The 18,127-nt window shown below is 39.8% G+C and overlaps 1 protein-coding gene and 1 pseudogene across 8 annotated transcripts in view; both read left to right on the forward strand.

Moving 5' to 3' along the window:
• The first annotated feature begins 1,059 nt into the window (after window positions 1-1,059).
• LOC309957741 (large ribosomal subunit protein uL22-like) lies at window positions 1,060-1,851 on the forward strand (annotated as a pseudogene). Its single transcript has one exon. The product of its transcript is annotated as a large ribosomal subunit protein uL22-like (transcript).
• Window positions 1,852-4,052: 2,201 nt separating this feature from the next.
• SEC61A2 (SEC61 translocon subunit alpha 2) overlaps window positions 4,053-18,127 on the forward strand; it is a 28,711-nt gene continuing 14,636 nt past the window's right edge. For 4 of the 7 annotated variants that reach the window (XM_082835650.1, XM_082835654.1, XM_082835653.1 and 1 more), the window contains exons 1-4: window positions 4,053-4,152; window positions 6,267-6,334; window positions 7,421-7,486; window positions 14,671-14,749. In XM_082835650.1, the coding sequence (XP_082691776.1) occupies window positions 4,146-4,152; window positions 6,267-6,334; window positions 7,421-7,486; window positions 14,671-14,749 (220 nt within the window). In that variant the 5' untranslated portion in view covers window positions 4,053-4,145. Of the gene's footprint in view, window positions 4,153-4,307; window positions 4,391-6,266; window positions 6,335-7,420; window positions 7,487-14,670; window positions 14,750-18,127 lie in introns of those variants that run through there. The other 3 variants (XM_082835655.1, XM_082835651.1, XM_082835652.1) reach the window with 3 other exon arrangements.

Here is an 18,127-nt window from a genome sequence, read left to right on the forward strand (position 1 = left end):
GGATATCACTACTATATATAAAATAGATAAACAACAAGGTCCTGCTCTATAGCACAGGGAACTGTATTCAATATCCTATAATAAACCATAATGGAAACAAATCTGAAAAAGAATATATATATGTATGTATATATGATATTGAATCACTTTGCTGTACACCTGAAACACTGTAAATCAACTATACTTAGATTTAAAGAAAGAAAGAAAGAATCAAGACTTGGGTCTTGAGGTTCCTCAAGCCTTACCTAATTTCTCTTAGATGTACTTGGATATTTGGTTTACATTTTTAAGCTTCTCAGAGGATTCAGGGTAAAACTATTAAATTTTGGGGAAATTTGGACAAAATGTTTAAATCCTCAATATTTGTAACACACTATTACACAAGTAGACAATTCCTAAATTATTCTATGGAAGTAGTAATTCACTGTCATGTTTGTATTTAAATCTGATAAAGCACAATCTAAAGCAGGCTGTTAGTTCCCCATGGCTAGCTGCAAAATCAGTTAATTTTAGCAAACTTTTAATAAAAGTACACTACTTTAGTGTTGTTTCCCTGTGTCTTCTCTGACTCACATGAAGAACCAGCTATAATGGAACAAAGATATGATCCTGTAAGAGTAGAATGGTATTTCCTCAATAAATAGTTTATTGAACATGTGTTGCATATATGGCATTGTTCTGGACATTAGAAACACATGAAATTTAGAGATAAAATGGGTTGCCCACTGCCCCAGTGGACTAATAATCTGAGAAGACAAAATACTTTACATGCAGAGAGAGAGTCTTGCTGAATGTGCTTAAAACAAGGGGGAAGGTCATGATAGAGTGATATTCCTGATAGATGTAGACTAGGTGGTGTCTTGTGGTTATGCAAGGAAAAGTCCTGAGTGGCAAGTAGTAGCAGAAAGACTGAAGAATCTTGGAAAGGGAATTCACAAAAGTTATCTAGGGTATATTCCCAGCTTGTTCCCAGGCTTTTCCTTGAACCAGCGAGCTGTCCCAGAAACAGGTAGTAAAGAGAGAACTTTTCTGGTAAGGGGCCTGAGGTGACCTCTAAAAATGGTTTGCTATTCAGTTAACCCAGAAAACCCCACAAAATCATGCAAGTCAAGAGGTTCAAATCTTCATGTTCACTTTAAGAACACTCATGAAACTGCCCAGGCCATTAAGGTATGCATATCCGAAAAGCCACCAAGTATCTGAAGGATGTCACTATAAAGAAGCAACGTGTGCCATTCCGTTGTTACAGTGGTGGAGTTGGTAGGTGTGCCCAGGCCAAAGAGCGGGGCTGGACCCAGGGTCGGTGGCCCAAAAAGAGTGCTGAATTTTTACTGCACATGCTCAAAAATGCAGAGAGTAATGCTGAACTTAAGGGCTTAGATGTAGAGTCTCTGGTCATTGAGCAAATCCAGGCGAACAAAGCCCCAACGATGTGGTGCAGGACTTACAGAGCTCATGGCCGGATCAACCATACATGAGCTCTCCCTGCCACATTGAGATGATCCTTACTGAAAAAGAACAGATTGTTCCTAAACCAGAAGAGGAGGTTGCCCAGAAGAAAAATATCCCAGAAGAAACTGAAGAAACAAAAACTTATGGCCCGGGAATAAATGCCGCACAAAATAAATGCAAGTAAATGTTAAAAAAAAAAAAAAGAGAGAGAGAGGTACAGGCCACTCTTCTCCTTCTGTCAATTAGATTTTCAGTTTAGCTCATCTTTATTGAAAGGATTCACGAAATTAGTTCACAATCTAGCGTCAAAACTGTATTTAAGTCAAACACTTGCAGGTAACTGAAAATGATACAAAAATTAAATAAGACCCTCCCTGCTATCCAGAAGTTTATGGTGTACTAGGGGAGATTAGGCAAGTATGAAAATGACTAAAACAAAGTAGAATGAGAGAAGAATGAAGTCACAGGATGTGCAGTGATGATTATGGCAGATTGCATTTTCCAAAAGGCCAGAGTCGTATTTTGTGTCCCACAAGCTCTTCCAGAATCTTACCACATCCTCACCTGGAGGTGGAGTCTATTTCCCTTTGCTCTTGAAGTTGAGCAAGACTTTGTGGCTGCCTCTATAAATGCAATGCACTGAAAGTGATGCTGGGTCACTTCCAAGGACATGCCTTGGTACCCAGCTGCCATGTTGTGGGGAAACCCAGGCCACATGGAGAAGCCACGTGGAGATGTTGGAGCTGACAGCTTCTGCTGAGGTCTTAGCTGACAGCCAGCATCAAATGCCAGACTTGTGAGAGCGCCTTCTGATAATTCAAGCCCCCAGCCTTGGACCTGTTGCAGATGACCCCAAGTGGAGCAGAGACTCATGCAAGCCCAGCCTAAATTGCCATATATATATGCCATATATATATATATATATGTATGTGCATGTATGTATATGTACATAACTTTGTTTAAAGACAAACACAGCTGGACACTAAAGTGCTAAGGACAGATTTTATTCAGTAATATACTATGTGTTGCATTAGGGAAAAGAATCCAGTGTGAATTAAACCCAACTTTGATTTGGACAAAAGTGACTGGCCTTTTAAGAGGAGAGTGAGAGAATAGGAAGAGGGCAGTGAGTGGAGGCTCAGTACAGTCAGGAAAGTGAAAAATTAAGTGAAAAAAGCTGGAAGGTTTGGTCCATGTGAAACCCATCCAGGTTTGTTAACTGGTGCTAATGGAAGTTAAGCTCCTATCCTTCCACAGAGGTTGGGAGCCAGAGATCCTGCCTTCAAGTGTTGGCTGGAAGAAACGGTAAATTCTTTTGGCAGCCTTGAGCTTTCCCAGGCAGATATTTTAAGGGGGCTACGGACAGCCTAGGGTGGAATTGTGTGGTGCTTGTTCCACCCCTTTATAGGTCAAGGTAAGGCCTAGTGGAGAAAGGGCTCAGAGGAGCCTGGCTAGAGTGTGGTCAAGGGGAGGCTGTGTGTGTGTGTGTGTGTGTGTGTGTGTGTACTTTGCTTCTTTTTTAGACATACATCTAAGCATTAGAACAGATCATTGGATTTGGTGATTATAAGTCATTAAGTGTCCTTTGAAATAGCTTGTTTCAGCAGTTGTTAGAGCAGAAGTTACATTGCAGGGGTTTAAAATTTGAGTAAAGAAAATAAATTTGAGGGCCTTCCATGTGTCAATCTCTTCGTTCATTTAGTTTTCACACCTGTAGGCTGTGGCTATCACTATCCTTATTTTACTGATGTAGCTCAGAAAAAATTAATTGCCCAAAGCCATTAAGAAGTAGGAGGGACTAAAATGTACGGCCTAATACATTAGGAATTAGGAATCTAATGTACGGCCATTAGATTCCTAACACTGCATGCGTTCCCTTACACTACGCCGTCCAAGAGGAGACAAAAGAGATTAGTCCAGAGGGACAAAATTCTGATGTATTTCGGAGAAGCTAAAGGAGCGTGAGTGGTAGACAGTGGAGGGAATTCTCCGGCGGTCCAGTGGTTAGGACTCCTCGCTTTCACTGTGGGTTCAATCCCTGGTGGGGGAACTAAGATGCTGCAAGCTGCTCCGCGAAGCCAAAAAAAAAAAAGTACTAGATAGCAGAGAGTTCAGAAGCTATTAACTATAGACAAAGAGTCACAAATTTCTGAAAACTTCCTAGTGGTTCCAATAACATGGAAGCAAAATAAAAAGGTTTGGGTCACGCCGGCTCTGGAGGCGTCTCAGCCCCAGTCCTGGGTATCGAACCCCGGCCCGCGCTCCTGGGGCGGCCGCTCTGGCTGGGTGCTGACCTGCCCCGCGGGGCGCTCGGGAGCCGCGGTCGAGGAGACGGCCCTTGCTGGACACTGAGCTCGGAGAGGTACTCATAACGGATAAGCCCTGGCGGCCCTGGCCTCACAGAGGCTCCCAGCTCCCGGAACCCACTGGAGGACGCCCACGGGAGAGCCGGCGGTGGCCATGGCAACGCGGCGGACGTCAGCTGCGCCGGCGGCCAACGGCCAGGCTGTTGTCGGGGGGCGGGGCCTGCCAGGGCCTGGCTGGGTGGGCGCGCGGGTCACGTGGACCGGGGCGGAGCCTGCGCGGGGCGGGCCGGAGCGTGTCGGGAGCGGGTGCCGAGGCCCGAGCCGCGGGACCCGAGCGAAGGCCGCGCTGAGGTCGCAGGGCCCCGCCGGGCCGCTGTAGCCGCCGCCATGGGCAGTGAGTAGCGGCGGCGAGGCCTTCGCCCCCGGGGGCGCGGGCGCCGACGGGCCGCGGGCGGTGGGGCAGGCGGCCGCCCGGGAGCGCTTAGCCCGCGGGCCGGGGAGACGCGGGCTGCGCCGGGCCGCTGAGGAGGGCGCGAGCCGGGGGCCTCCGCGGAGGCTCCTCCAGCCGTGCGAGGCCTCGCCCGGGCCGGCTGCGGGGTCGGGACCCGGAGGTCCGGGGTCTGCGCATCTTGGTGGGTGGCGAGGAGCGGCACACGGCGCGGAGAGGCCATTGGTTTTGGGGGCGGGGAGTTAGGGAACCAGGGGAAACCTGGACCACTTTTAATTTTTCAGTCAGGAGCTTAGGAAACTCATATTTTTAGTCCCAAATCACCGTTCTTTGGCATGTTAGTTGTGATGAATGAGGGTCCCTGACTTGTTTCATTTTTTAAAAAGTGATGCATGGCGTGTAGTTTCGGGGAGGAAAGGAGGCGATTGGTGGCATAAAGTTTTCTTTAAAATTTTCATTTCAGTCATTCTGTAGTGTGTACTGAAAACTAAACGTGTCTCAGGTTGTGTAAGCCTTAGGGACAAGGCCTTGCATAATGGGGATCTTTTGAGGGCCCTCTCCCAAACCCTCAACACCAGGAACCTTCACATAGTTGTTGGGGTGACTGTTGTATGAGTGGATTCCCGCAAACCCAAGCTGTGCACCCACTGGCCAGCTAGCTAACTAGTGGACATTTGGGGGAAGCTGGAAAGGAAGTAGAGGAGACCCTTGGTCTTGAATTAGCGGTATAATGGGTTAAATTCTGCAGCACAAGAATAGACAAGTGGCAGACAAAAAAGCATTGCTTTTTACATAAATACTCCAACACGGATGATCTTAAGCCAAGAGATCAGGGAGGGTAGCTTGGGTGGAAGTGGGAAGGAAAAGGGGTTCTAGGAAGTTTCCCGATGTGATTGACATTGGTTTTACATTAGAGATGAACACTTTCATAATTCAGATTTGCTTTCCAGATCGTCTGAAATGGTACTTGGGTAACAAAACATCTGCCCATGAGAATTTCTGAATTCTGTCAAACATAAGTGGCTGCCATTATTTTGAGAGGTTTTATAAAAAGTATAGTCAGATCAACTATACTTCAATAAAATAAATTAAAAAAATATATAGTGTGGTCAACTTTTGGCTAACTGCTGAAGTGTAATTACCCATGTCAGTTTAAAAATAATATCCTGATGTTCATATATACAGAATCCAGTGTTTGTAAGGGAAGATGATCATGACTAATACCTAGTTGTGGCTTTTTGTGTTTCTGTACGTTATAGACGCTGGCAAAGACTGAGAGATTATCATCTTCATCCTTCAGTTCTTTGGCAGGACTTTGACTTAAGCCGTGCCAGAAGAGAGTGCCTATCCTTAAAGAACCTTGGTTTATCTTTTCAATATGATGAGTTGTCTGGGAAAACAGTACTTTCTAATGAAATATAGTTGTCATTCTCTGGGCTGATGATTGTACATACACAAGTACTTTGAGATCCTTTTGTGGGAGAGTGACCAAGCAATGAATAGCGACTTAGTGAAATGAAGTAGAGATTGTATACAGTACTTTGAAAACCTACCTATAGAAGGTGGTTCCGTGATCTGTCTCATTTATGCATTTCAGCATTTTTCAGTCCCCAATTAAGTCAGTCCTGCAGTTACAGCCCATTTCCTGTTGTACTTTCCTTCTCTGATATGTCCTATTTCCTTCTGTAATGCATGGTCTTGTGAGTACACTGCATTTGCTCCTTTTGACATAGTGGTGCTCACTGAATTATTCCTTTTCTGTATATATAAAAGGAGTGAGATTCAAGCATGAGGAAGCAAAATTGTGGTACAAGGATACTTGTATTACTTTGCTTCTGCTGACCAGCCCTTAAACCCTTTGGGCTCCTTTGTCCCGTGAATTATTTCTCTTCCCTTATGTATTTGAAATGGAGAGCATTATGGTTAATTCATTTTGGGGGGTGTGGATGGGATGGATTGCCATTAAAAGAAAACATTTGTATTTGACTCTGTGAAAAGATACATCTCTTTTTAAAAACTTTGTAATAGGGACATTTATTCTTTTTTTATTTTTTTAACAGTCAAATTTTTAGAAGTTATCAAACCTTTCTGTGCAGTTCTACCAGAAATTCAGAAACCTGAAAGGAAAGTAAGTATAATATTTTAGTAATATAGAGGGTAGCTAAATGACTTATTCTGTTAAACTGTCTAGATTGATTTATTTTCCCCAATGTTTTTCTGGTTGTAATTGGAAAAATATTACCTGTTCCTTCTCCTTGCAAGAGGCACAAAGTGAATAAAACTAGTGTAGACCTTTTAAATCTAGTTTATCTCATGGTTTCAAAACTGACTGTTCTTTAAGTTGTAACGTTTCCAAACCAAGTGTTTCTTTGGTCTGTGTGTTATAAGATATAGTATTCTCCTGTCCATTGTGGTCTACCGCACTAGGAATGACCCAGTCTGTTGGGTCAGTTTTGATGAGTACAACTGTTGCACATAAATGGATTGCAACTGTGCAGTTATATACCTCCCATTTCTTGATTCGTTCAGTACAAAGAAAAAAAATCACAGAAATACATTCGGAAGATATTGACCACATCTAATTGTTCTTCCATCATTGTACGCCTTTGGAACTGAGGCATTTCTATTCCAGAAATATTGTTAATGCCAAACTGGTCAGTTCCCAGACATTGCTCTTTTACTGTATGTTCAATTTCGCATGGAACTAACCAGAATAGGGACTAAAAAGAGTAAAGTAAGACTTCTGTTAAACTTAATGTTTATTTAGAAGTATATTTCTTTTTTTATTGCTTTGAGGTTATAAAAATAGTTGTTCCAGTTACATGTAAGGCATCCCAAGAAACTTTAGCTTTTCATATTCTATGAAATATTCACAGAATAATATTACAGTCCTAGCTTTTCACAATACAGTGTTAACTGAAATGTGTGCATGTTAGATCTGTGTCTTTTCATCCTTTTCAGTCTCAGTTAATGTGGTACAATGCCTTGAGGCCAGCCTGTATTTAAGTTGTACTTAATTCTGGAAAAAGTAAAGGAAGATGTTTGAGAAGTTTAGCTGTTTGCTTTAGCTGCTACTGACTAGGGCGAGAGTATTTTAAGAGTAAATAATAGGAGCATGTCATGATGGGGAATGCTGGTTAAGGTTTAATATGGATTTTTCTTTATATTTGCTATTTCTTGGTTTTGATTGATCATTCTTTGTTTTCTTGCACAGATCCAGTTTAGAGAGAAGGTACTATGGACTGCTATAACTCTCTTCATCTTCTTAGTATGTTGTCAGGTATGTAACCAAACATTAAACAAATGTCTGTACTGTTATTCTAAGGTCTTGGTTGGTTAGAATTTGAGAAACTTATTTTAGTTCAAATAGTAAATATACTGAATTATTTTGAGCAACATCATTTTTAAAAAATTATTTTTAATTGAACTGTAGTTGATTTACAATGTTATCTTAGTTCTAGTGTACGGCAAAGTGATTCATTATACATATACATATTTTTTTTTCATATTCTTTTCCATTATGGTTTATTACAGGATACTGAATATAGTTCCCTGTGCTATATAGTAGGACCTTGTTGTTTATCCATTATGTATATAATAGTTTGTATCTGCTAACCCCAACCTCCCAATCCATCCCTCCCCCACCCCCCTCCTCCTTGGCAACCACAGGTCTGTTCTCTATATCTGTGAGTCTGTTTCATAAATAAGTTCATTTGTGTTATATTTTAGATTCCACATATAAGTGATATCATATGGTATTTGTCTTTCCCTTTCTGACTTACTTCACTTAGTATGATAATCTCTGTGTCCATCCATGTTGCTGCAGATGGCATCATTTCATTCTTTTTTATGGCTAGGTAATGTTCCATAGTATATATGTCTGTGTATATGTTCCTATATGTGTGTGTGTATATAATACACACACACACACACACACACCCCCCACATCTTCTTTATCCATTCATCTGTCAGTGGACCTTTAGATTGCTTTTGTAAATAGGAGCATCATCATTTTAATCTGAGTCGATAGTGAAAATGGTTATCTTCTACTGTGTATTTCTTTTGGTTTACTAGTGGGTTTGAACATATTTTCTTTTTTCCCCTTACTTTTCAGTTAATGATCTTTACCTACTTTTTCCTTGAGATTTTTAAAATTGATTTATGAAAGGTTTTTTATTTTTATTTATTTATTTATTTATTTTGCTGTACATGGGCCTCTCACTGTTGTGGCTTCTCCTGTTGCGGAGCACAGGCTCCGGACGCGCAGGCTCAGCGGCCATGGCTCACGGGCCCAGCCGCTCCGCGGCATGTGGGATCTTCCTGGACCGGGGCACGAACCTGTGACCCCTGCATCGGCAGGCGGACTCTCAACCACTGCGCCACCAGGGAAGCCCCTATGACAGGTTTTTATATATAAAAGTGTTAAATCTTTGACATGTATAGGGCAAATATTTTTCCACTTTGTTTGCTTTTAATCATGTTGTAAATTTATGTATTAATTAAAAAATCCCCAAAAGCCAAATTCTAGAATCCTAGGGATATTCTGTGTTTATAAATTAATAAAGTTCAATGATGCTTTTTAGTAAAATTTCACAGAGATTAAGTTCATAAAATGAGGATAAAATGTGACCTGCCCATGTCACAGGGTTATTGTATTGTGAGGATTAAATTAGATAATTTAAGTAAAGTTCTTTGAGGGTTTGAAAAGTACCAATATACATATAAGAAAGTTTAAAAAAATTACATGAGGAAGGAGTAGAACAAATAAAGTCCATAATCTGGGGAAAAGCCAAATTTATTTTTTTGAAAAGTGAAACTATTTGATCCTTAAAATATTTTACTATTATACTTTGTTGGAAATTCTTTTGCGTGGTCAGGGAGAGTGAACTTTTGAAAAACACAGACAAGTAGAAAAAAAGAAGAATCATCCATATTCCTACCATCTTGTTTTAACATCTTGGAAATTCCCCTCCCCTCCATTAAAAAAACAAAATCAACTTTTTAAGGGTACAATTTATGTACAGCAAAATATACTCATTTCTAAGTGTACATTTTAAAGAGTTTTGACAAATGTATGCATCTACATACCTACTATCTCAGTGGGTATAGAACATTTCTGTTACTCCAGAATGTTTCTTGTACTCTTAGTCAGTTCCCACCTCACCCCATTCTCAGGCAACCACTGATCTGCTATTTCTATAATTTGATTTGTCTTTTCTAGAATTTCATGTACATGGAGTGATACAGTGTCTAACTTCTTCATCAGCTTTTTGAGATTCATCCATGGTGTTGATTGTATCCATGTTGATTGTATCACAGTTTGTTCATCTTGTCACCTGTTGTTGGACATTCAGGTTGTTTCCACATTTTGGCTATAACAAATAAAGTTGCTATGAACATTCCCGTACAAGGCTTTCTGTGGATATTTGTTTTCATTTCTCTTGGGTGAATACCTATGAGTAGAATTGCTAAGGTTTATGGTAAATGTATGTTCAACTTTGTGAGAAACTAACTCTTTTCCAAGTGGTCCCATCAGCCGTATAGGAGTTCTGGTTGCTCTGCATCGTTGTTTATTCTTAGTATTGTTCAGCATTTTAATATTAGCCATTCTAATGGATGAGGTTTTTTTTTTATTGTAATTGAAGTATAGTTGATTTATAATATTGTGTTAGTTTCAGGTGTACAGCAAAGTGATTCAGTTATATATATATATATTTTTTCAGATTATTTTCCATTATAGGTTATTATAAGATATTGAATATACCTTCCTGTGCTAAACAGTAAATCCTTGTTGCTTATCTATTTTATGTATAGCAGTTTGTATCTGTTAATCCCGTACTTCTAATTTATCCCTCCCCCATCTCTCTTTCCCCTTTGGTAACCATAAAGTTTATTTTCTATGTCAGTCTGTTTCTGTTTTGTTTATAGATTCATTTATGTTATTTTTTAGATTCCACATGTAAATGATATTTGTCTTTCTCTGACTTAATTCACTAAGTATAATATTGTCTAGGTCCATTCATGTTGCTGCAAATGGCAATATCCCATTCTTTTTTATGGCTGAATAATATTCCATTGCACGCACACACACACACACACACACACACACACACACACACACACACACACACACACACACACACACACACACACACACACACACACACACACACACACACACACACCTTAAACCAGTTGCCTGCTGATGGACACTTAGGTTGCTCCGTGTTTTGGCTGTTGTAAATCATGCTGCTGTCAACATTGGGGTGCATGTATCTTTTTTTTTTTTTTTTTTGCGGTACGCAGGCCTCTCACTGCTGTGGCCTCTCCTGTTGCGGAGCACAGGCTCTGGACGCCCAGGCCCAGCGGCCATGGCTCACGGGCCCAGCTGCTCCGCGGTATGTGGGATCCTCCCAGACCGGAGCATGAACCCGTGTCCCCTGCATCGGCAGGCGGACCCCCAGCCACTGTGCCACCAGGGAAGCCCACACGTATCTTTTTGAATTAGAGTTTTCTCTGGTCATATACCTTGGAGTGAGATTGCTGGATTTTATGGTAGCTCTATTTTTAATTTTTTAAGGACCCTCCTGTTTTGCATTTCCATCAAAGTATAGGAAGGTTCTCTTCTCCATGGTGAGGTTTTAACTTGTATTTCCCTGGTCAATGATATTGAGCAGCTTTCTCATATGCTTATTGGGTATTTATCTTTTGTAAAGTGTTCTTTCCCCAAATATTTTGCCCATTAAAAAAAATTGCATTTTTGTCTGATTAGTGAATTATATGCATTTTAAAATATTTTCTGGATACAAGTCCTTCATCAGATATATGTATTGTGAATATTTTCTCGTAGTCTATGGCTTGCCTTTTCATTTTCTTAACAAAACTTTTTGAGCAGAAGTTTTTAATTTCGATGAAGTTCATTTTATCTTTCTCTTTGATTGCTCATGGTTTTTGTTTTCTATCTAAGAAATGTTTGCCTATTTTAAGGTTGTGAAGATTTTCTCCTGTATTCTTCTAAATATTTTACAGTTTTAGCTTGTATGTTTTGGTCTATGATCTATTCCAAGTTAATTTTTGTGTATGGCGTGAGGTAAGGTTAGGGTTCATTTATTTCTATATACATAACCAGTTGTTGAAAAGGCTCTCCTTTCTCCATTGAATTACTTTGGCATATTTGTTGAAAATCAGTTAGCCATATAAGCATGGATCTATTTTTGTACTCTCAGTTCTGTTCCATTGATCATGTTCCATCGTTATGGTAAACCATAACTCTTTTGATTAATGTAGCTTTAAACTGAGTCCTGTAATTAGGTTGTAAAAGTCATCCAACTTTGTTCTTTCTTTTCAAAATGATTTTGTCTATTCTAGGTCACTCATATTTCCATCTGAATTTTAGAATCAGCTTGTCATTTTCTTTAAGAAAGTCTCCTGGCATTACGATTTTTATTGCTTTGAATATATAGGTCAATTTAGAGAGCATTACCATCTTAATATTGAATCTTCTAATCCAAGGGTCTGCAAACATTTTTTTTGTAAAGGGCCGGATAGTAAATATTTGCAGCTTTGCAGCTGGAACCCAAGAAAACCCAAGAAGAAGAAAACATAACTTGAGTTACATTTCTTAAAGTGTGACATTTCTCATGACTGTTTCATGCCATAAATTAATTTATGCATTTTATGTTACTTCATTATTTTTTTTCTGTAATGTGTTTACATGGTTGTCAAGCTGTACCTTTTCTTTTTTTTTGCGGTACGCGGGCCTCTCACTGCTGTGGCCTCTCCCGTTGCGGAGCACAGGCTCCGGATGCGCAGGCTCAGCGGCCATGGCTCACAGGCCCAGCCGCTCCGCGGCATGTGGGATCTTCCCAGACCAGGGCACGAACCCGTGTCCCCTGCAGCGGCAGGTGGACTCTCAACCACTGTGCCACCAGAGAAGCCCATGCTGTACCTTTTTGTCTGTCTCACGCTTAGGCAGTTTGGCCCAGGGCTGGTGATTTCTTGGTTCTCTTTCCACTGAATCTCAAACAGAGCCACAGTTTTCCCCTCCCAGCCACAGTTGAAGGGTTTGGGGTCTCGTGTTCTCCATAGTGTTTTTTTAGCTTGAGGGACTGGTGGGAGGTGAGATCAACTGAGAGAAGTGCCATAAATGCCACCTGGGCTCTGCTCTCTTGCTAGACTTTTGTTACGTGTCTTGTGAGGGTCCTCACCACCTGACTGAGGAGGGCTTTATTCCATTACTGACCTCAGATCGCTCCCCAGTTCCTGACTCAGTGTAGCCCTGTAATTGTCAGTTGCACCAGAGAGAGCCCCGTTCCTGGCTTCTCTCATCCATTTCCTCTCAGCTGCCGAAGGAGGCAGGAGAGATGAGGATATCTGTGCAGCCCGCTCTTCTCCAGGTTTGGAGTGTTGTGGGGATTCTGGGGATTCTGTGCCCTTCCCTTTGTGATGGTTGGAGCAGTTTCATGCTGAGTCCCTATTCCTCGATTGTCTGTTGTTTTCTCCCCGCCCATGACCATCAAGTTTATGATTCTTTTTCTTGTTTGGCTGCTTTATAGATATTTTTCCTTTAGATTTTTAAATTCTTTTACTATTTTACATGTTTTGAAAAATGTGTTTTCTTATGTATTGGGGAGGGAAATTCTGTAACCTGATCACTCACGGCTTGCCATTTTAGCCCAGAAATATCTTGCTTGGTTTCAGTGCCCACTGCGTTTGGAGATCCCTACTACTAATTTTCTATTTGTCCATCTGATTGGTTCAGGGTTTCCATTCAAGCATGAAATGCTTGTTTCTCTGAAGTGTATACTGTATTTTGTGAAGTTGAAACTGATTATTTTATGTAATATAGGGCAAAGCCTGAAAGTCTGCAACTTTGAGAGTCATAGAAAATAGCTCCTGTTGCTGCCCTTGTTGGACGTGGTCCTGTAACTATGGAATTTACTAAGAGGAGTAAAGTTAGACACTGAGTTTAATCCTGTTGACTACGGGAACGGAGGGAATACCATTACTTAGGGATGGTTGCCTGACTTTCTTGTTTGTTATCCCGCAAAGCGTCTAATCATGGAGGTAATGGCTATCTCTACGAGACTCAATTAAGGAAGGTAATTTGATTGATTGGTCTCTCCCACACTTAGGGAATATTGTGATATGGACTATCCTGTAGTGTTAATTGGTTTTTATTCAATAACTTCCTTTCTCCCCATCTCTCACATTAGCTGAAGAGTGTTTGCACCTATAGGGTGCACACAAAATATTGTGCTTCTTGCTTCTGCTAACCCAGCTAATATATTCAGATGTCCAAAGAGGTTTAGGTTGACCAGATGACCTGTTTAAAATTGCTGGCAGCATCTTTTGGAACTTTTTTTTTTTTAAATCAACTTCATACAGGGAAGGTTTATGAAATTGGAAGTGTATTTTTCTCCTACATGGTGAGGGAGGGGGTATGGCCAAGTGCTGTGTTCTGAACATGGGTCGTATAATAGGAAGCATTCTGAAGTTAAGGTTTGTTTTTTTTTTCTGATTAAAAAGTAATATGTGTTCATTATAGAAAATATGATAAATGCTGAAAAGAATATAGAAGAAAAAAACAACCGTAATCCCACCGCCTGTGAATAATCACTGTTCAAGATTAAAAAAAAATGTACACCTAGTTTTTTCTTCTATGCATATTGTTACAGTGTTGATCTTTTACTTTATTTATACAGTTTCATACCATTCTTTTTATACTAGGTTTCCTCAACAATGGCACTGAAGTTTAGGCTGGATAATTCTTTGCGGTAGGGGACCGTCCCATAAATTGTAGGATGTTCAGCATCTCTGACCTCTACCCACTAATGCCAGTAGCACCCCCCTCAAGTTGGGACAACCAAAAGTGTCTTCCTATATTGCCAGATGTCCCCTGGGGGGGCAGAGTTGCCCCAGCTTGAGAACCATTGTTTTATACTTAATATTACAACATAAGCACATCCTCATACTGTTACAAGCTTCATAGTATAATTTTTAATGGCTGCATAGTATTCTACTGTATATCTCGTCTTCAGTCTTACATTTGGAGTATGGCCGTGGCTGTCACTAGTACCCATAGCTTTCCAAGATTATTCTGTGACGTGGTAGATATATCCTGTACTGATAGGAGCATTTTGTTTAATTGCAAAAACATAAAATTTACCAACTTAACCATTTTTAAGTGTGCAGTTCAGTAGTGTTACATATATTCACATTGTTGTGCAACATATCTCCATACTGATAGGAGTATTTACTAGTGAAATGTTGTAAGTAATGATTCCCATTGTTTTTATTTTCATTAAAGAACTTTACTTTTAAAGTATGCTTGTTTTGTTATTGAACATGAGAAGTAGTGGGTTTTTTTTAAGTATTGCAAATATTAAGTGAATGCATTATAAATTAAGTTCAAACTTAATTTATATAATACATTTTTATAAAATATTTTATGTAATCTTATAGATACCACTATTTGGAATCATGTCATCAGATTCTGCAGATCCTTTCTACTGGATGAGAGTTATTCTTGCATCCAACAGAGGTATATGCTGCTTTTCTTTTGCCTCCATGCTAGTACTGACATCAAATAGATGTGAAAATGTGGAAACAACTATTTTTTGATGTCTATGGGGAGGGGCAGTATATGGTAAAAGAAACTCATTGCCTAGGAGAAGAGACAAACATAAAGATAATTACAGACCTGTGTATTTATTGTAATAATAGAAGTATGTACAGAGTATAGAGTTACGACAGAAAGGAGTGATTAGCATTGTCTAGAGCTTTGGTTCTCCATCCTTTTGTGGGTCATGTTTCCTTTGAGAATCTAATTAAATTTATCTGTACTCTCCCTAGAAAAATGCATGTACATTCACACGTGCAGATTTTTCATAAAATCTCAGGAGGTTTCCTGGACTCTCTGAAGTGTATTCTTGAGTTTCTCATGGGACTGAAAGACTGAAAGACTGATCTGCGGTGCCAGGGAGGAGATGATGCTGGGAGAGCATTTGGGTTGGAATTCAGCCTGTGGACCGTCGGGAGAGGGAAGCCTGAGTCACAGCACACATGCATGAGGACACGGGGTGCAGGCTGGGGATTCGGGTGGGGGATGCTGATCAGTGAGGCTGAGAGATAGGGAGGGCCTGGATCAGGAGGGGCTTTTGGGGTGGGTTTTTTTCTACATCAAAAAAGTAACATTTGTTATAAAAAAAATGCACCAACATTTCAGATTTGTATAAAGCTGAAAATGAAGGTCTCGCTTCTCAGGGGTAACTCCTGGGAAGACAACAGATTGGTGAATAACCATCTAGACCTTTTATCTGAATATATATTCATATATATGAATTTATATACTTTTTTTAAAAACTGAAAAATAAGATCTACTATATAACTATTCTGCTACTTGGTGTGTTTACTTAATATATTGGATGACCTATTTTACTGAATGGCCATATACTATTCCATTATATGGATGTGCCACGATTTCTTTAATCATTCATTCAGGTATTTATTGAGTTCTTCCTATGAGTGGAGCTTTGTGCTAGGTGCTGAGATTAGAGCAGTGATCAAGACAGTGATGCTGTTGTCGTGGAGTTTATGTTACTCTATTTGGGGAGGTAGACTCTACATGAACTGTATCTTGGGAGGGGGAAGGGACATTTGAGCAGAGACCTGCAGGACATGAGAGAAGGCCGTGTGAAGATCTGGGGGAGAACCTTCCCCCAGGGAATAGCAAGTGCAAAGGCCCTAAGGTGCGAGTATGCTTAATGTGTTCCAAGAACAATGAGGAGGATGGTGTGATTGGAAGAAAAAAGGAAAGGGGAAACGTGGTAGGACATGATGCTGCAGATGAATCCAAGAGCCAGATTATGAGGCTTGTAGACAGTAAGGAGTGTGTTTTAGGTATGACCCCAAGGCCTGTAGGATCTGCTGTCATACATGTAGTTTTTTTCCCAATTTTATATCATTATAATCAATGCTACCATGACTACTATCACACTCTTCTGTAAGTTTTTAATAGAATGAATTTCTAGAAGTTTAACTGCTTGTTTACAAGGAATGTACACTTAAATTTTTGATAGATATTGTTAAATTGTCTTCCAAAAGCTTTGAATTATTTTATACACTCTGCTATGGTATATGAGAATGACCATTTCTCTTCCAACAGTGGATAATATTTGTCCTTTAGTCTTTGTGTTAGACAGGTAAAAATTGGTATCAGGTATTTAATTTGTATTTCTTTATGTGTTGGTGAGCTTGAACATCATCTTATATTTTTATTGAATATTTCTATTTCTTTTATGAGTGGACTTGTTGTAAGTCATAGGAAATTACTGACTGGTTTAAACACAAAAATGGAATTTACTGGAAGGATACTAGTCATTTTTTGGAACCCAAAGAGGAGGTAGAACAACTAAGCCTTGTGGAGAGAGAACCAGCTTTCAGACCTCAGCAGCAGGGGCAGGGAACCTTGTCTTTGTGATCTAGCTTCAACAGCTCCTGGGTTCTTCAGTTCTCAGTTCAGAATTAGAAATTACCAGGATTTCCACCAGACCCAGCCAGCTTTGGTTACAGTTTCAGGGTTACATAGTACAGATTTGGGTGCTGGGGTTTCCTCTTATGTTGTTGGTATTCTCCTGAGAAAAGAGCATTATTGGGAGTGGCCATGCCATTTATCTCTTTTTTATTTTTCTATTTTTTTTGAGGGGGGGTGCCTATATTCCCTGTGTTGTACAACACACCCTTGAGGCTGTCTTATACCCAGTAGTTTTAACCTCCCACTCCCCACCCTATATTGCCCCCGCCCACCCCCACTGGTAACCTCTAGTTTGTTCTCTGTATCCGTGAGCCCGCTTCTTTTCTCGTTATATTCACTAGTTTGTTGTATTTTTTAGATTGCACTTATAAGTGATATCATATAGTATCTGTCTTTCTCTGACTTATTTCACTGCTGTTTGTTCATTTTAAAATTCAGTTGTAAGAATTCTTTGCCCTTTAGACATACGAGCTCTTTGTTACTTGTGTTCATTTTTCTTTTAACTATTACCCTGTCTTTTGCCACATGGAGGTTTCACAGTTGTACCTAATCATATCGTCCATTTTTTGCTTGTGGCCTTTATGTATTTTGTTATAGAAAGGCTTAGAAAGGCTTTTTCTTTTCCAAGATTATAAGCATACTCACTTCTGGTACTTTTGTATTTTGTCTTTTATGGTTATATTTTCTAAATCTGTGGCCTTTATTTTAATGTAAGTCATGAGATAAGGAATCTAGGCTTAATTTTCTATATTGGCCAGTTATTTGCCAAGGTCCATTTATCCTTCTTTTCCCTATTGAGTGGAAGTGCCATATTTCCTAAATGAAATGTTCATTAAAGCTTGACTGGATTAATTTTTGGACTAGATCCATTTGACAGTTTTAAATTTTGGTGATTTGATATAAAAAGAAATCTCCCTACCTGCCTACTAGCTTTAATGATAAAACATATTTTTATCTTTTACCATTGAGGAAGTATCTGAGAAAACATGAAGAATCCATTTAAGATGCCATATTTTTTTAAAATTTATTTTATTCAAGTATAGTTGATTTACAGTGTTGTGATAATTTCCGCTGTACAGCAAAGTGATTCAGTTATACATATATACATTCTTTTTCATATTCGTTTACATTATGGTTTATCACAGGATATTGAATATAGTTCCCTGTGCTATACAGTAGGACCTTGTTGTTTATCCATTCTCTATATAATAGTATGCATCTGCTAATCCCAAACTCCCAATCCGTCCCTCTCCCAACCCCCTCCCCCTTGGCAACCACAAGTCTGTTCTCTATGTCTGTGAGTCCGCTTCGTAGATAAGTTCATTAACAATAGAAACATGTTGATAACCAGACTAAAATAACAGGAAATGATTTTCCACTTAAATA

This window comes from Leucopleurus acutus, assembly GCF_964270905.1.
Source record: "Leucopleurus acutus genome assembly, chromosome: 1".
Lineage (NCBI taxonomy): Eukaryota > Metazoa > Chordata > Mammalia > Artiodactyla > Delphinidae > Leucopleurus > Leucopleurus acutus.